The 20,247-nt window shown below is 42.3% G+C and overlaps 1 protein-coding gene across 2 annotated transcripts in view; it reads left to right on the top strand.

Moving 5' to 3' along the window:
- Positions 1–19,723, top strand: part of LHX4 (LIM homeobox 4) — a 114,893-nt gene extending 95,170 nt beyond the window's left edge. The window contains exons 5-7 of one of the 2 annotated variants that reach the window (XR_011021993.1): positions 10,990–11,158; positions 15,016–15,538; positions 18,680–19,723. Coding sequence is in view for 1 of the 2 variants with exons in the window: in XM_068239715.1 (XP_068095816.1) it covers positions 10,990–11,158; positions 15,016–15,377 (531 nt within the window). In the remaining variant the exon portion in view is untranslated. Of the gene's footprint in view, positions 1–10,989; positions 11,159–15,015 lie in introns of both variants that reach the window. The other variant, XM_068239715.1, reaches the window with a different exon arrangement.
- Positions 19,724–20,247: the final 524 nt, after the last annotated feature.

Genomic DNA, 20,247 nt, shown 5'->3' with positions numbered 1-20,247 from the left:
CACAGTCCCGCCGCCCATCGCCGTAGGTCCCTCTCTCTGCTGTCTCTATGACGGCAGAGTGTTGTGTGCGGATCAGGAGCCACTTTCATTGGCTCCTGACCCTGTCAATCAATTTAGGCAAACGGGATTGGATTACAGTGATGACAGGATCTGTCATATTCAGATCTGCCGGTGATTGGATATAGAAATGAACTAGCATAAACACTCATGCGATTTTTTTCAGATTTCCAATCATATTTCCGAACCGATATTGATCAAAAATGAATTTAAAGTATATACACACAGAACAATAGCCAGTATTACGATCAATATTTTTCAGCATGCCCGATCTGCTTGCGATTTTGAGCTGGAATCTGTTGCTAGCGATCAGCAGGATGTAATTTTTTTGGTTTTTTTGCCCAATACGATCAGTTTCTCGATCACAAATAGCATACCATCCATTGCATGGTGTGTACCTGGTTTTACTCTTAGTTAAGAAGACTTTTGTTGTAATCTCAGGGCTGATTGAAGTCAATTCATATTCACTTGCACATCAAAAAATTGATTCTCCCTTTATGCATTTTAAAGTATAAGTGAAAGTTTAAAACATACATCAAAATCCCATGTCTGATTTAAGATTTACTAATCTATTGACATATTGCAGATTCAGTAAAATGTCAGACTTTTTGCCAAATGATTGTGGCCAAGAAGTATGGAGACATTTCTTTGGCATTGATAGAAGCACGAAAGATTGTGATGACATTTTAAGCGTGCAGCCAGTGAGGGGACAGAACTTAGTTATTGCGTTCTATTACTGCTGTGGAGATTTGTAACTCAGTGATTAGAAAGACATATTCTGATACATTTTATATTTGGCCAATTATACTGCAACTGGAGTATCACATGACATTCTGAAAACCTTCCAAGATAAGATACTGGGTCGTATGTGAAAACATTGAAGTATGTCAGGGACCTGGGAATAGGCTTTTTGAGATTTAGTGACCGTATTGGTGGAAATCTGTTGGAATTTGAACTCTTCAAGTTATCCTCAGTATAGGCCCTGGACATTTTGCTGCCTGAAGCAACACCCCACGCCCCCAGTAAGAAGTGCGCCCACTCTCTGTGCCCCCCTCCGGCCGTAGAAAAAGTGCATCTGCTCCCCCCGATCCCCCTTAGTAACAAGTGCGGTGCGTTACTCTTTCTTACCGTAGGGTAACGCTAGGGCAATGAAAATCTGTGGGGCCTTTCACACTGGATGCGATGTGATGCGCCAAAAGAACATCTGACGCAACAGCATCTGTGCGTTGTTGGGCAACACACGTGGCGACGTGCGAGGACCAGAAGTCGTGTAAGTCTATGGCGATGCAGGTTTTTAAAACCATTTTCACATTTGCGCTGTGTGGCGCATGTGCAGAAGCGTATTTTGTTAAAGGAACACTATCGATTAACATGTTTTTCTCAGTTGAGATGGGAATTTCTTTGGGAAATGCTGCTAAGTACTGGTGTATACATTTCACTGGCAACCTCTATTTTTAATGTTATCAAAATACTTTCACACTTTACAGATGCCAAAACTGACAGGAGAATGAGCCATAAAGGGAGGGGGAATTCCCCTCACACTTCATCTGTTAATCCTGTGTCTGTGGGAGAGAAAGCTCTCAGCGGCTGCAGCTGCTGTGTCCTGTGTCTCTGACTGAAGTGTCTGAAGAGAGCAGAGGAAATTTAACTTGTTATAAACATTTGCAATTGTCTGTGACACCACAGTTTTTCATACTTTTTTTGCTTTCAGAGAAAAATACTCTGTAGTCTGATATGCCCCACTGGCTGTACATTGAAGCAGACACCCCTTCTGCAATTGATTTGTTCCAAATAAAGCTAAATCCTACAGTCAATAAATTAAAGCTTTTATCTCTGATATTTAACATGAAAAGTAGGAAAATGTTTACACAGCTACTTAGACATTATTTGTACATTGTCATTTTAGAACACTTGGTTTAATAGTGTTCCTTTAATACACTTCCACATATTTCTTATTTCGGCCACAGGAAGTGAGTGCTAGAAAGCCTCACTTCCTATTTGGCTTTTAGCCAGAAGGGGGATCACTGCGTATTAACGCGGAAATCCCCAAAGGCTATTTTTAGCATTGCGGTGCGATGCGATCATCTGATCACATCGCGCTGCCACCGTCGGTTTCCAGTGGGAAACCGGCCAGTTAAACCCCCAAAAAAATTCCACTCTCCTGATCCGGCACTTATCCCAGTTTATCAAGAGGAAGGTGAAAACCCCTTACAAGGCAATGGGCCAATTAGCCTTAGAAGGGGAAAAACTCTTTCCTGACTCAGGGCCAGTGCACACCAAAAACCTCTAGCAGATCCGCAAAACGCTAGAGGTTTTTGAATCAGATTTTCATAGCGATTTTAGGCATGTTTAGAGGGGTTTTCTAAACATGCCTAGCGGTTTTTGGGGCGTTTTTGTGTAGCAGATTTCATATATTGTTACAGTAAAGCTGTTACTGAACAGCTTCTGTAACAAAAACGCCTGAAAAAACACTCTGATCTAGTGTTTTTCAGAGCAGTTTTCCACTTTCCTATACTTTAACATTGAGGCAGAAATGCCTCAGAAATCTAAAAAATGCTGCAGCCCCCGAGTTTGCGTTTGTGGAAAAAACAAACCGCTCTGGTGTGCACTATCCCATTGAAATACATTACCCAAGCGGTTTTCAAACAGCTAGCGTTTTTAAAAACGCTCCAGAACCGCTGTGGTGTGCACCAGCCCTCAGATGGCAGTCAGATAAATCCCTGGATCAACTCTGCTGGGAATTACCTAGTAATTATAGCCATTAATGTCCTTCATTCAATTCAAGGAAAGCATCCAAGCCCTGTTTAAATTCATATACTGTTTAGAATTTACCATATCTACTTCCTGTAGTAAGTTTTTTCAAATTTTAACCTCATACTTGAAAGAACCCCTTTCTAAATAGATGACAAACATGTGTTTCCTCCATACACAGATCATGTTCCTTTGTCCTTTTTACAAGCCCAGTGACAAACAGTTAATCTGCCAAGCTTTAGTACTGGCCTCTGATGTATTTATACATGTTAATCAGGTCACCTCTCAGTCGTCTTTTTCCAAGCGAATTAAGCACAGTTTGTCCAACCTTTTTGATTACTGAGAGCTTCTATCTCTCTGATTACGGTAATTTAGTTGCTTGACTTTGTACCTGTTCTAAAATATCAATGTTGTTTCTATAGTTTGGTGCCCCAAACTGGATCCTGTACTCCAGATGTGGCCTCGCAAGTGATTGATACAGAGGGAGTAGTATACTAGCGTCTCGAGATATTTACCATTTCTGCATCCCAAAATGTTATTTGCTTTAGTTGCCGCTGCTTGACATTGTATTTGATTACTTAACTTGTTATCAATACAATACAATACAATACAACACAATAACATTTGTTAAGCGCTTTTCTCCCATAGGACTCAAAGCGCATAGTTGTGTCTCAGATTAGTGTCTCAGATTAATACAGGGTCAACCAGTATTCCCAAGTCCTTCTACAAGTCTGATGTTCCCAGCTGTATGCCATTTATTTGTATGGTGCTCTATGGCTGTCACATCCAAGGTGCATGACTTTAAATTTCACCTCCATCATGCTGCCATATGTTGTTAAAGGAAACCTGTATTGTGCCCCCCCAAAAAGATTTTCACTTATCTGGGGCATCATCCAGCACCCTGCAGCCTCCCTGTGCCCTCTCCATCCTTGAACGATCCTCCTGTCCTCCTCCGTGGCTCAGTTGCATTACCGAAAGTTGCATCCACTGCACCTGTGCGGCCCTGGCTATGCACATCCTCATTCGCGCTCCCCTCGTCAGGCGTCTTGCCCAGGCACAGTACCAGGTTTTCTCGTACTGCGCCTGTGCAGGGCGCTCCCTGTGACATGAACGTTAATGAGGATGCGTGCAGCCAGGGCCACACAGGTGGGGGATGCACATAACAGGTTTCCTTTAAGATCCTGTTGTAATATGTAACCTGCCTAGTGTTGATAATTCTGCATAATTTTCTATCATCTGCAAAGATGGATACATTACTGTGTAGTCTGTCTACTTAATCATTAACAAATACATTTAAAATAATTTGACCCAGTGCTGACCCTTGCAGGATCTAACTGCTAATAGTTTTGCATTTTGCGTATGATCCATTCACCACTCTTTGCCTTCTGTTTCTTAACCAGTTTTATATCTACACGATACACACATTTTCCTGTATCCTTAGCCTCTGCACCAGGCTATTGTGGGGATTAGTACGGTATCACAAGCATTTGCAAAGCCCAAGTGTGCTACATGTATTGCTTTCCCAGGATCTACGTTTCATTCATCACTGTATAAAAGCTGAACATGTGTATGAGACAGGACCTGTCTTTAATAAACCCATGCTGTTGAACTGAAATTAGATTATACAGTACTGAGCTGCATAATTTTGTTTAGCATGCCTTAGGATAACTTTAAACAATTTACACACAACTGGTCAGTAGTTTCCTGGGCCAGGTGCCTTGTCTTATTTAAACATGTCTTTGCACCTTCCTATGTTATGGCTCATACACAGGTCCAACTTAATGCACAACCACCCAACAATATGGCCAACCACACAACAAGTTGTTTACACAACAAGTAAGTATACATGGCAACCAACTCACTTAAATATTATGCTTGCTGTATTATTTAGCCTCTATGTCTGTAACTGTTCGTTGGTGGCTCAGCCAGTCCCCCCAAAATCCTGCTCTCACATGCCTTCCCTTCAGAGGTCACAGGTGCGCATATCCAACCACTCCTGCAATGCGGGCTACTCTGAAGGTATGGGGCACGGTGTCTGGGTTGGTTAAAACTCCTGGCCACCTGTCTCCTCATACCCTGCTGCGGGGCAACCCATGTCTGGAGCATTTCCTCTACCCTTCTCCTTGGGCTAAACAGGGAATTAAGCATTTGAAACATATTGCCCCGCAAGGCAGTTTGTTGGAGTTTAACGCTCTTAAATCTTCATTTAATTTGAGCAATCGCACATTTTCACCGATTCATCGAATTGAGACATGCTATGCAATCTCAATTTGGGAAGGAACCAATTCTGCTTGAATCTGATGATCTTGGATCATTGTACATTGTTGCTAAGGTAGACAAGCCACTGTCTGCTACGTATGAATGGTTATTGAGGGACAAGAAAAAGGGAGAACTGACAAATGCCTAGTGGCGTGGAGCTCGGAGGTCCTGGAGCTGATTCTTGAGGATCTCAAGACCTCTATTGCAGACTTGCAGTCTGATTTAGTGTCAGCCAGAGACAGACTAGTAGCCCTGAAAATTCTCCACTGCACTTACCGTATTTTTCGGACTATAAGAGGCTTCTTACCATAAGATGCACCTAGGTTCAGAGGACAAAAACTAGGGGGAAAAATATATACTAAACCTGGTGCATCCATGGTGAAGGGGCATCTTCTGGATTATGTCCTCTTTGTACCTCATGCTCCCTTGTACCTATTGTGTCTCTCTGTGTCCTCCTGTCCCCCTTGTGTCCTCCTGTGTCCCCCATGTGTCTGCCTCTGTCCCCCTTGTGTCCTCCTGTGTCCCCCTTGTGTCTTCCTCTATGCCCCTTCATGTCGTCCTCTGCATGGCCACAGTACACTGTGTCCCAGACATTGCGGTGGGTTGGAGGTTCATATTGGCAGGCATTCACAAGTCAGGAACTCCGTGCATTTGGACTATAATAAAAAATACAGTAATTTAATCCTATCCGATTGAATAAGATGAGCCCCACTATTTCCCCTGACTACTCCAGATGCAGGTTAGCCCTGTGTGTATTTTGTCACATGATGTGGTCCTGTCCTTGACTTCATGCCTTTTGGCAGAAGGTGGAGAGGACAGTTCAGCGTGTTGCTATCAGGGTCCCCTAACGCCTAAGGTAGTGTTCTATGGCCTATTTGAATCAGGACACATGAGGATGTATCAGAAGACCTAAGAGTATTGTGTAACTATGCTCAGAAAGAGATAGCATTCAAGTGGAAAAATCCATCTCCTCCCACCCATGGTGCATGGATCATGGCTGTTAACAAAATGTTGCCTCTCTACAAACTTACTTACCCGAATAGGAATTGTCACAAAAAAATCTAATAAAGTATGGGATGCTTGGTTAAAGATCTTTTCTCCGGAGCTCACCTGACTTAGTTCTACTACTGAAGTAAGTGGATTGTAGAGGTGGCACACCTTACCCAAGGTGTGGGTGCATAACCTGTGGATGCTAAGCCCAATCACCCGGTACTTCAACAGTCAATAGTAGGTTCAGGTTAGCACACCAACTTCAAAGTGCAAACAATTCAGTTTATTGCTTCATCAGCACATAAATGTGACAATTACACTGTTTGAAGAAGGGGACCTGCCATGGCCCCGAAACAATTGTCACATGTATGTGCTGATGAAGCAATTAATTGAATTGTTCGAACTTTGAGGTTGGTGTGCTAACCTGAACCTACTATTGATAGTTCTACTATTGGGTATACTTTGTAATGGTCGGGGTGTCTCACAGGCACTGGGCTTTGGCCAGGCCCTCGGACTAGACCCCCTCCCCCCTTTTTCTTTCCTCCCCTTCTTTTCCTTTCTTCTTTTTACTCTCTCCCCCTCTTCCTTTCTTTTTCTGTGACTATAATTCATAGTCATTGAAGTGTGTTATTTATCCTAAGTTGTAATATGTGAGTATAACTGTTTTTAATAGTTGGGTTCCAACGTTACCTCGGTTATAACTCCTGCCAAAGTTTTTGAGTTTTCTGTGCATTAATTTCATTCTCATGCAGACTGCAGTGTTCAATATGTGTGTCTTACATATGCACAAGTCTGCATTAAAAAAAAGAAAGTTGTTCATAAGACTTTTACACACAAGTTCCAACTTGCATAATAGTTGGGTAGGTTGATCTACCAGTTGAATCTGGCAAACAACCTATTCTCAGTTGGTCATCTGGATGTTTGCCAGCCATACACATGCCCAACTATCTTCCAACAGACCAAAGTTACAAGATAGTTGGGCATATTGTTGCGACGTGTCTGAGCCTTAACCACTTGCCGACCGCGCACTCATACCGCGCGTCGGCAAAGTGGCAGCTGCAGGACCAGCGACGCAGTATTGCGTCGCCAGCTGCAGGCTGATTAATCAGGAAGCAGCCGCTCGCGCGAGCGGCTGCTTCCTGTCAATTCACGGTGGGGGGCTCCGTAAATAGCCTGCGGGCTGCCGATGGCGGCTCGCAGGCTAAATGTAAACACAAGCGTAAATAATCCGCTTTGTTTACATTGTACGGCGCTGCTGCGCAGCAGCGCCGTAAGGCAGATCGGTGATCCCCGGCCAATCAGCGGCCGGGGATCGCCGCCATGTGACAGGGGACGTCCTGTCACTGGCTGCACAGGACAGATAGCGTCCTGTGCAGCCCGGAACACCAGGGGGGCCAGGTAGGAGAGGGAGGGGGGGGGGGGGATTTCGCCGCGGAGGGGGGCTTTGAGGTGCCCCTCCCCGCAACACCGGCAGGCAGGAGCGATCAGACCCCCCCAGCACATCATCCCCATGGTGGGGGAAAAAGGGGGGCGATCTGATCGCTCTGGATGCACCCTGATCTGTGCTGGGGGCTGTAGAGCCCACCCAGCACAGATCACAAATAACAGCGCTGGTCCTTAAGGGGGGGTAAAGGGTGGGTCCTCAATTAAGGCAATTCATGTTGAATGAGGTAGACTGGGAACAAACCAGAGCCGTATTATGAGAGAAGACATCACCTCAGTAATTACAGAAGCAAATAATTAATTTAAAAACCTGGCTTTAGCTCAGTCTTCCACAACTGTGTTTCCTGCCTGATCTTGTAAAAGTGCTGTGTTGTCTGTCTTCTTTCTTTTTGAATTTATATAATGTAAAACTTTTTTGGATTTGGCCTTTTCACAAACCACTTGTTTTTCTGCTTCCAGTTTTGCAAGTCTGATTAACTTTTTGGGAGTTTTTGTTGCATTCCTTATGATTCTTTTATGCAGATGCAATCACATTTTGCTTTAGGGTGCTAAAGTAGTTCATTTTACCCTTAATCATGCCCAAAATGTTAATTATTTATCCATACTGGCCTTTTTTAGAATTGTAGTTTCCATAAGGCATGTACATTCTTTAATAGTTATCAAAAATCTGTTTGAAAGTTTGTCATTTACTTTTAGAGTCCATGGGCCATATGCAATTCACTGTTTCACCTGATTTTTCTCTTAGGAGATAATTTTTCATTTTCAATTTAAAATAACTTTCCAGCACTTTTCAACTGAAAAAGTACCAAAAAGTAAAAGAAAGGGTACTATCAAAATTATTTTGAATAGTTTCTTGCTTTCTGGTGGCTTAAAAGGCATTTTAATGACAAGTTTAAAAAATATCACCTAGGAGAAAACTCAGGAGAAAAAGTGAAGTGCATATGGGCCCATGTCCTGTAATTTACTATCCTAGTCTACTAGATACAGTTGCTGGCACTGACCCCTAAATTTTGCCACCTGAATAATTCAAGTGGTATCAAGGTAGGACCAGCCTGGTTTATTCTTATAGCTTATTATCCTGTGTACTTGAAATAAAATGTCATACCTTTTACATGACCATCCTTATAGCTTAACTCTGGCTAGAACTTCAGGTTAGATGATCCTTTCTGCCAGGAGCCTAGTTACATATTCTGTGCTACATGAATAAGCATCACTGGCAGTGGCATTATTAGAAATCATGGCTTTCTCTAGCATACATTTTATTCTCACAGCCAATCAGAAAATAATTTGCTTCTAGTCATGTACTCAGGGGCGTAACTGCAGGTGAGCAGCCCCTGCAACCACAGGGGAGCCCACAGTTGTAAGGGGGCACCAACTACTACTTCACTCCCTATGATAAAGGGGTCCATCCTTCAGTACAGGTGTTTTGTGGTTACACTTGTTACGGGGGTGAAGATTATGATGGCCACACTTGTTTTATGACCCTAGCAAGATGCGCCACGATGTTGTGAGGGTCATCAAGGATAGGCAAGGGTAAGGGTGTGAACACTGGAGGCCTTATCAAAGTTTTGCTTTGTGGCCCCATGATTTGTAGTTACGCCCCCTGCATGTACTGGTTGGCAGGACCTTCACTGACCACTGATGATTTACAGAGACTGAGTGAGGTTACAAATCCCAGTTAAAGCCCTTGTTAAGGGTGGTTTTTAATTAATGCATTTTATAAGGAACTCACCATAATTAGCAATGCATGTAGCTTCCAGGATCATAAAAAAAAGCATTTGGCAGCTTCCGGTGGTGCTTGTAGAAAAGCATTTGAGCGAGATGCCACGGGACGCCTGTGTGAACTGGGCCTTACAATGCACAAGTGTGAACAGGCCCTTAGAAGTGTATATCGTATATTCCAGCGTATAAGACGACCCCCAACTTTTCCAGTTAAAATATAGAGTTTGTGATATAATCACCGTATAAGACTACCCCTCTTCCAACGCACACCAAATAACAATTAAAAAAAACATCATATACTGGTGCTATGTATGAACAGATACCGGTGCTGTACTGTATGTGGTATCCAGTATATACTGACTGGTTGGATTGGTCAACTCTCCCTCTCATTAAAGAGACTCCGTAACAAAAATTGCATCCTGTTTTTTATCATCCTACAAGTTCCAAAAGCTATTCTAATGTGTTCTGGCTTACTGCAGCACGTTCTACTATCACCATCTCTGTAATAAATCAACTTATCTCTCTCTTGTCAGACTTGTCAGCCTGTGTCTGGAAGGCTGCCAAGTTCTTCAGTGTTGTGGTTCTGTGATGCATCTCCCCCCTCCTGGCCCCTCTCTGCACACTGCCTGTGTGTTATTTAGATTATGGCAGGTTCTCTCTGCTCTATTATCTTTTACAAGCTGGATAAATCCTCCTCTGAGCTGGCTGGGCTTTCACATACTGAGGAATTACATACAGGAAGAGCTGTCTGCACTCTGCAGGAAGAAAAAGCCTAACACTTCAGTGGAAGATAGCTGCAGGGGGGAAGAAACACACAAATGATCTCTTGAGATTAAAAAGGAAGGCTGTATACAGGCTGCTTGTGTATGGATGTATTTTCTATGTGTGGACATACTGCACATCAACCTACTTCCTGTTTTGGTGGCCATTTTGTTTGTTTATAAACAAACTTTTTAAAACTGTTTTTAACCACTTTTAATGCGGCGAGGAACGGCGAAATTGTGACAGAGGGTAATAGGAGATGTCCCCTAACGCACTGGTATGTTTACTTTTGTGCGATTTTAACAATACAGATTCTCTTTAAGTGTATTGATCAGCTCTCCTTGCCTGTTTATCAGAGCGGTATGGAAGAATAGATTGCGCTGTGCCTTTCACCCTTCTGATCCACCCTTGTATCCTATTCACCTCCTTCTCTGCCTCTCAAATCTCGCACATGTTCGCCAGCGCCACTTCACTACAGTTCTCAGCAGTGAGATCTGAGTCGGTAACAGGATAAGGCATGACACCCGGAGTACAAGACGACCCCGGACTTTTCAGATTTTCAAGGGTTAAAATGTGTTTTATATGCCAGAATATACAGTAGGTAGTGAGTTGGCATGCAGAATTATTCTGTGAAAGGAGCCATAGGCATTCATGATTTGGGGTACTAAATTGTAATTTTAGGTGTCTGAAATAGTGATAAATATAAGGGTGTATTTACTTACTTGCATCATTTAATTTACAGAATAGATTACAAAAATGTAAAGAGTGAATTATCTAACTTGTACCGATTATTAAATGAAATATATACCGAATAAGTGAAAACAAAAAGATTCTATGGTGTACACTTACTGTTTCACATGACTATTTATATAGTCTAACAAGAGAAAATGTGACTTATATTTAAACCTTCCAAAATAATACCAAAACAATGATTTCATGAATAGTGGATCCCTTGGTATTACTCACAAGAAGAACTCACTCGGTCTTCACTCTCTTAACTTTCAGGTCTGGTTCCAAAACAGGCGTGCAAAAGAGAAACGTCTAAAGAAGGACGCAGGGCGGCAGCGCTGGGGACAGTTCTACAAGAGTGTCAGAAAACCGCGTGTGGGGAAGCCTGGGAAGGAAAGTTCTGCGGAGGACTGTGGTGTGAGTGACAGCGAACTAAGCTACAGAGGTAACGTAGAGCCAGTCCTGGAGCTTCTATTGTACTTGTAATTGAAATGTAAATGGGTTACTTAATACTGATACTTCACTAGAGCGGCCACTACTACGCTAATTAACGTAGTAGCGGCCATGCTGGTGAAGTATCGCAGTCACGCTACAAACTAACATGTAGCAATCAGAACAATCGCATGTAACAACTGAGCACATACTAGGCTGATAGGACCGTGCATAGTGTGCACGTGCTGCTTTTATCACGCGATGCTTGTGTGCAGTGGGTTAACCGCTTTTTAGTGACTCAACCTGCTTGTCTGCAGTTTTTACCCATTTTTTCATCTCTCTTACTGTGCATTTTCTATTTTCAAGGCATATTGCTTTAAGTTTTCAATCTTGACACATTGTTGTCTTCCTTGGTCTACCTAAAGTGTTTCCCTTTTACAACCTTCCCATGTTGTCTGCACTTGATAAATATTTTAGACCCAGATGACTTGGAACAACCATCATCTATATTGATTTACCTTCAAGGAGTTTTAGGCCCTTTCGCCACTAGCCAAAAAACTGACCATTTTCGCAACGGAGAGACGGGCATGTTCACAGATCCTTTATTTATAGCAGTATTCCCCAACCCTGTCCTCAAGGTCCACCAACAGTGCATGTTTTGTAGAAATCCACAGCGATGCTGAGACACTAATTACCTCACCTGTTCATGTTTGTGGTTTTCTTCAAAACATGTACTGTTGGTGGGCCTTGAGGACAGGGTTGGGGAACTCTGATTTATAGTATTCTTGCACACTTGTCAGTCTGAAATGGATGGGATTCCCTAGTGAATTGATTTGTTACGGTAAGCAGAACACAAATTTGGAACCTGCGACTTAATACCAACATCATCAGGGCAGGCCCTTGGTTGCCGGCCTAGAAAATAACAGCAGGAATAATCATATAATTAAAACTAAAAATTAACAAATCACTCTACATTAATTTGAGTCTGTTGAGTCTTATAAATGCAAAAAGAAAAAAAGTGTTCGCAAACTGGTTAATTTAAAAAAAAAAAAAATTCCCAAAAATTCAGCTTGTATGTCGACATTTAGGGTCGGCTGTTTGTACTTTGAAATGGGCGGTCTTAAATTGCTCTGGCTATTACAATGTGCTGTTATGACATGCAGAGCTTTAAACCTTATAAATGGATCACTCAATCCTCCCATGATGCTCGTGGCTGGCGAAAAATCAAGATTAGCAACAGCTGGAATGCAGAACACAGCCCTTCATTTTAAAAAGTGCAAAGCAATTCACAGAGGCGAGAAGTTACAGTGAATTATGGCAGTGCAGGCTGTGTTGCCGTGAAATATGGTGCATTGTAATGAACTTTGTATTTGTCAGCCGGTATTCCGGGGCTGCTGGAAAGTTGTAGCCACCACAGAGCTGACAGCCATCGGTAGTTACAGCCTCCTCTCCATCTCCAGTAAATACCTGAGTAGTATTCCCTGCAGTCCATTTGTCAAACACGGCCGTGAACCAGGCCATTGATCATATAAATAAGAACGGCGAAGCAGCATTAATCATACCTCTAGTTCAGCCATCAACCGGTTTATGATGATTTTGGTGTGTGCGGAATATTAAGCAGATTATAATTCAAACCTGCTTCCTATTATTTTGTATCAGACTAATTCCTTCATTATATCTGCGGTTTACTGTTCTATAAAGAAGATCTTTATTGTAGGCATGTCATGTTGAAAGGCGTTCTAACGTTACGTTGGAATTTAGCCACTAGACTATAACTTTTTACATCTTTCTTTATAGTTATTTTAAATTAGCTGTTTTTTTAAAGGCTCAATACTTTCATTTTTGGAGATGCTGGTGGATTGACCCCCCTCCTCTAATGTATTAAGGTTCTCCTGGGCTTCAGTTCAGCATAGAACAAACATCATTGTGAAGACCTGGCCAAGATTTATTAAAGATCATTTAGGTGGCCACGTCTTCCAGGTCATACTAGAGCACATGGAGGACTAGAAAAAGGCAGTGTATTTGCAGCTGTATAATTGCAATAACTGGCTGTCTTGGAGTTGTTGAAAAATGGATCACTGCCCGTGCATGCATGTGACTGCAATTGTTCAACTGCTACAGTCTTTAAAGTGAGCCCTAGGTGAAAATAAACTGCTACGATAAACAATTTTATCTATCCTCCTTTTTCTCCTAAAAAATATTAGTTAAAATGAGTTGGTGGTGCCCTGACACCTTAATTCAGACTAAGCTGGATCATTAACTTGCTAACATATCCTAGGTCAGATTGTGTGCATGCCTGAAGACATCAGTTTAAAGGTTGTTTGAAGATCTTGAGGGATGGCAAGTGCAGAATAGAATGTAGAAGGAAGTTCCAGGGCAGAAGACAAACTTAAAGAGACTCCGTAACAAAAATTGCATCCTGTTTTTTATCATCATACAAGTTCCAAAAGCTATTCTAATGTGTTCTGGCTTGCTGCAGCATGTTCTACTATCACCATCTCTGTAATAAATCAACTTATCTCTCTCTTGTCAGACTTGTCAGCCTGTGTCTGGAAGGCTGCCAAGTTCTTCAGTGTTGTGGTTCTGTGATGCATCTCCCCCCTCCAAGCCCCTCTCTGCACACTGCCTGTGTATTATTTAGATTAGGACAGATTCTCTCTTCTCTCTTATCTTTTACAAGCTGGATAAATCCTCCTCTGAGCTGGCTGGGCTTTCACATATTGAGGAATTACATACAGGCAGAGCTGTCTGCACTCTGCAGGAAGAAACAGCCTGACACTTCAGTGGAAGATAGCTGCAGGGGGAAAGAAACACACAAATGATCTCTTGAGATTCAAAAGGAAGGGTGTATACAGCCTGCTTGTGTATGGATGTATTTTCTATGTGTGGACATACTGTACATCAACCTACTTCCTGTTTTGGTGGCCATTTTGTTTGTTTATAAACAAACTTTTTAAAACTGTTTTTAACCACTTTTAATGCGGCGAGGAGCTGCGAAATTGTGACAGAGGGTAATAGGAGATGTCCCCTAACGCACTGGTATGTTTACTTTTGTGCGATTTTAACAATACAGATTCTCTTTAAGAGAATTCCAAAATGCGGGTGTGAGAAGAGTTGATTAGACCAATGGGTTATTGTGAAAGCAGAGAGGCTTTACGCTGGTGATCACCACACCAAGTTTGTTTCCAGAGCGCAGATTATGTTTTGGGTGATGTTCAGGGATCAGTTTATAAATGTATGAAGTAGTTGCCTTATACAGGACAGAAGCAAAAGACCAATGTGCACATCATGTCCGATTCTAGCAACACGCTGCATGTCCTGCATGGTAACAACAGAAATCAGTTGCATTGCAACGGATGAGGTGTGAACTGTTCAGCATTTGAATCTCACAATGTTACAGTGCGCAAAACAGTGTATGTTACAAAGCAACACAACGACGGATGAACCAGCGAGTACGAAATTGCGTGTTGGTGAGTACAGGCCACGGCAAAGAGTGTTAACATCTACATTGCCACCTCTAGCCGATGTGTTGAATGCTGCACTCCATCTTACTACACTTCCACCTTCACAACAGAAAGTTCTGCTGTGAATGCGGAGCTGTTGGGAAAATGGACAGCAACAGCACGCATAGCCAGGTTAAACTACATTTTGTATTCTTTGGCTCATCCTTATGTACAATGTTTCAGTGTGAAAATACCCTAAAAGAAAGAGTAACCTCGGGTTTATTGGCATCCTAAGAGAGAACTTTTATTCCCCTTATGTTTTCTGGATAACTTTACGACATGTGCTTCTAAAGGCATTAAGAAAATATTTACACTATGAACTTGCCAACATCCATTAAAACATTGCATTATTTTTTTTTACTTACAGATGATCAAATTTTGTCTGAACTGGGATCAACAGGAGGCATTTACAGTGCAGGAGGGGACCTTGTTAGTGTGCCTCTGGTCAATGGAGGTTTCACAATAGATGCAACGGGACAGTCCTACCAAGACCTTCATGATGGCAGTCCCTATGACATTCCTCAGTCACCCTCTTCTATATCTTCTCTTCCTTCCCATGGGTTGCCATACAACATGGACAATTCAGGAGGGCTTTTACCTCACCCGCCACCTCGAGTACTACCAGCCGCTCCCACATCCGACATCTCAACAGAAAGCAGCATGGGTTATCCAGATTTTCCTACTAGCCCAGGTTCCTGGTTAGATGAGATGGACCATCCTCCATTTTAAAATGAAAGGAGCAAGAATTGGGTCCGACCTTAAAGACTTTTAATGAGTTTGCCAAACTCTGCAGACACCATACTCAGCCTTCAGAAATATCTTAAAACTACAAGCTCCTCTTTCAGGACAGGACTATCAATTTGATGCAAAAATGAACCAACTCCATCAAGGTGAACGTGGCATTGTACAAGCAAGCGGGGGAGCTTTCACAGACATTGGATAGAAACACAGTGTGCTGATAGTGAAATGGAATGTTTGCACTTTTGTGGGTCATGGTCCTCCCTACTTAATCCTGGGGGGTTTCAAGAGACATATCTTCCCACGTTCCTTAGGTCTCAAAAGACCACATTAAGCTGTGCTCATGAGGATGTCTGAAAATCATGTTAGATGAGAACAGGTGATGGGTATTTCAGACAGGACTGCTGGTCTTCCTACATGGCACAGACCATCAGTTTTTGACATGCAGCCGACAATCTCTACCCATTATAATGCAGCATATGTTGTGGGCCAGAATTAGCTCTGTCTAAATAAATGACGGAGAAAGAGAGAGGAAAATGTTTGAACAAATCATATTATGTTCTCTGAACAAATCTGAAGTACATTCCCATTTGGTTGTAGAGCTGCCACTTAGCCTTTTGTCACATATCAGTTGAGAGATTGCGAAGTTTGATAACTGACACTGATCTTATGTCACTCCATTCTGCCACCGATGGGAAGTGTAGATGGTGAAATACTGCTAGAGAAGAAACAGAGAATGGGGTGAAGCACATTTAAAGGAAGAACAGCCTTTAAAGGGAACCTAAAGTGAGAGGTATATGGAGGCTACCATATTTATTTCCTTTTAAACAATACCAGTTGCCTGGCAGTCCTGTTGATTATTATGGCATCAGTTGTGTCTGTTTAAATCACACGCCTAAAACCAGAATGGAACTGATCTTACCATTTTTTTTCCAGAAACATCTGATCTACATGCTTGTTCAAGGTCTATGGCTAAACGTATTAGAAGCAGAGGATGAGCAGGGCTGCCAGGCAATATGTATTCGTTAAAAGGAAATAAATATGTCAGCCTCCATAACCCTCTCACTTTGTCGCCTTTAAGTATAATGATTCCTTCAATCAATCTTCAATTAAACTTTAACAAAAAAAAAAAAAATTATATACCGTATACACACACACACACACACACTATACCTATTTGACCCTAAACGTGAACATGGGCAGACCCAGTTTCTTTGTTGGTAAATCTGTCTATCAACACAGCAAAATGTCACATTTCTCAGTACAGGAATGTTTAGATTTTCCTGATTCTTCTCCCACCTCGCCTGAGAGAAATTCCGTCACAGATTTTGGCATTCACGCGGTACACAAAACTTATTCAATCAGCTGCTCCCCTGCTCTCTTTTCCAACAGCAATCCTGTCTCAATCGTGAAAAATGAGACTGTGATATGCTACATCTGAAAGGATGGACTAAGTGGTCCATGCGTGGCAAGTCTCTGGAAGCAGTGCTCCAATTCTTGTATAACGTATGATGATTCACAAGGATTAGGCCATGCAGGGATCCCAAAGGGGACAATAAAAATGATGTTAACCGAAATAAGAGGAATACGGGAATTGTTATTGCTGTTGATTTGGCTTCAGAGATTGGGTGACCTGCCTGCAACAGGAATGCAGCCTATGGAGTCAGAACAACCCCTTTGTATACTCATTCTGGATCTCTTAACCAGACATAAAGCAATTTTAGGCTCCCTGCACACTGCAAATCAGTTTTGCGATTCCGATTCAGTTTCCGATTTGCAATTCCGATTTTCCCTGAATGCAATCAACAGGAAAACCGAGGAAAAAACGCAGCATGCAGTAACGATGTAAAAACCGATTAAAAATCGGAAACAGAATCGCATGCAGTGTGCAGGGAGCCTTAAAAAGGGAATTCAAAGTCACTGGCTTTCAGGCCTGGGACCCACTAGCAGCTCTTTTGTTAACGTTTATATTAAAAAAAACAAAAAAAACAACCATCCCTCAAGTTAGATCACACACAAGGCATTACAAATCAGAAGCACTTAGAAAAGGCTAGTGGGTTCCAGGCCTCAAAGTCAGTTGCCTGGCTGTCCTGATTGGCTGCTGTAATATCTGATTCACACACCTGAAAACAAGCATGCAGCTAATCCAGTCAGAGCACCTGATCTGCATACTTGTTCTGGGTCTGTAGCTAAAAGTGTTTAAAGGTAACCTGAAACGAGAGGGATATGGAGGCTGCCATGTTTATTTCCTTTTAAACAATACCATTTGCCTGGCAGCCCTGCTGATCATTCTGGCATCACTTGTGTCTTAATCACTTACCTGAAAAAGCATGCAGCTAATCTTGTGAGATTTATTTTCAGAAACATCTGATCTGCATGCTTGTTCAGGGACTATGGCTATCCCTGTAAAGTATTGGAAGCAGAGGACCAGCAAGGCAGCCAGCCATTTACCATGGTTTAAAAATAAATACAGGTAGTCCTCGGGTTACTAACACCCCGACTATTGCTCCGCCTAGTCGATGACATCACAGCAAGTGCCGGATTGCAGTGATTTAAATGTTTAAGTACATTTACATTGATCTAAAGACATGAAGTGTGTTTGGGGAGGTGAGTAGATACATACCGCACATCTCCCATGTCCTGGCATCACCCTCTGCATAAAAAACCTGCGTCTCGCTAAACAGATCATCACCTTCTGACGCAGGCCAGGAGGCGACCTGGCATACTGCGCATGCGCAGCACAGTACAGTACAGTATCCGGGTCACAGGGCGCGGATCTGCTTATAGCGCCACGGAGGTTCTTTGCAGAGGCGGAGGGTGACGCCAGGACATGGGAGGTGTGCGGTATCTATCTGCTCACCTCCCTACACACATGGCGTCTTTATATCAATGTAAATGTACTTTAAAACATTTAAATCGCCGCAATCCGGCACTCGCTGTGACACTGTTTTGACTTAAGAACAGATTCAGGTTAATAACGAGCCTACAGTCCCTATCTCGTTCGTTAACCGAGGACTACCTGTAAATATGGCAGCTTCCATATTCCTTTCCCAGCAGGGATGCAAAAGGTTTTATCAGCTAAACCAGAAGTACAATTGATTCTCTAAGGTTTGATATTTCCTTCTGAGACTACAAGAATCTGATGGATAATTAATAGGCAACTCCACTTTAATAATTAGAAAAAATAACTTGTATAACATACCAAGACTACAAAAGCCATTAACTAAATAGCATTAAATACAGATTATCTTTCATCTTAAACCTGCGGCTGATATACATTTTTTTTGTTTTAGGAAGGTTGCTGGCATATTTTGACAGAATATGGCTTGGTGTAAAGGTTACCCAGAATTCTTCTATCTTTGCTTGTCTCATTGGTGCAAAAGACTACACTTGGCATTAAGTAAAATGTATTGCTCTGTTGCATTCCTTTAGTTATGCTGGTTTATTGCCACGCTACATTAGTTTCACAGAGTGGAAAGATCTCAAACTTGTATGGACTCTGGAATTGGAAGCAATCACTCCCATCTCAGTAACAGGTGACAGCCATGCAAGGCAGCTTTCCCATTTACTCACTGAAGAGGTTCAGAGGGAAGATCAGAAAAAATAGAGTAATAGCAAGTATGGCAATGCAATGCAAGTTGATAAAATACTAAGATCACTATAGAAATGATCCAGTAAGGAAAGTGTAGATACTCTAAAAAGAATATTCACTATAAAAATACCATTATTTCCTGGGGTCTAACACTACCCCCCCCCCCCCCCCCCTTGCACTGCAGCGCTTAACTGACCCGTTACCTCTGCACTGCTTCCTCTGTCTTCATCCACATAATTCTGCTTCTTAATAGCACATAGCTGCATTTACTCCAGATTCCAGTAGCGTACATCCCAATCCTGACTTAGCACAATCTTGCCTATTCGCACAACTACTCACCAGATACAGCTCCTCCCGCACAGTGCTGCCCTGTCTCACAACAGTTGCATTGAAATAGCTGAAACAGAGTTTTATTTTTGGTTTCGAGAGAGCCGTGGAAATATAAAGTGCTATATTTCTAACACTTTGATTTGTAGATACAGGACAGTAGGATGGACTCTCTCTTGAGCAGTGGGTACTGATGTGCTCCACCCACATGCACTAAGGCACATTCTGCAGCTATCTGCCTTCTCTAATGTGTCTTCTTGATGTCCAGGACATTGACCAGGTTGCACAAAGTGTAGTATTTCCTCAGTGTGTACATACTGTACAGTACATGCAGTGAAATTCTTGTGATGTATTTATTGCTGTGTTCGAGAAAGCCCCATGTGTGTCTAATCCATGTAAATAAAACACAGTCTTCTTATCAAGCCTCATGTCTCTTGTGTATAGGCTCACAGCTCATTGTACACATACTGGATCATACTTAGTGGACTTCAACCACAGCAGCCCTCACGGCCAATGACTTGTTGCTGGGAATAGTCAATGAGATGCAAAAAAAATAAAAAATTGTTGACCGAGTTGATGCTAATTTTTGTTCATATGCATGTCTCTTGAAGATGGACCAATCAAATCTCACATCGGCTTAATACCATTGGACATTGCATAAAAATTAGCCTCAACTTGGAATTATTAGCATCCTATGGACTATCCCTATTGGAGTGATAACACTGATCATTCACAACATTAAAACCACCAACTGGTTAAAGCAACGCTGAAGTGACCTAAAAAAAAAAAAGTGTCACACACCTATTGAGAAGGAGGGTACTCTCTGTGAGGGTAGAACTCATAGAGCCTTCCTGGACCACTCTCTGTGCCCTTGTTCCACACATGCCCCCTGTTAAAAGTTATTCAAACTATAGGTTGAATAGGTATTTGGCCCTCCTTGGG

This window comes from Hyperolius riggenbachi, chromosome 6 (genome assembly GCF_040937935.1).
Source record: "Hyperolius riggenbachi isolate aHypRig1 chromosome 6, aHypRig1.pri, whole genome shotgun sequence".
Classification (NCBI taxonomy): Eukaryota; Metazoa; Chordata; class Amphibia; order Anura; family Hyperoliidae; genus Hyperolius; species Hyperolius riggenbachi.
Note: the sequence above shows the minus strand (reverse complement) of the source record. Positions and strands in the feature narration are given on the sequence as shown.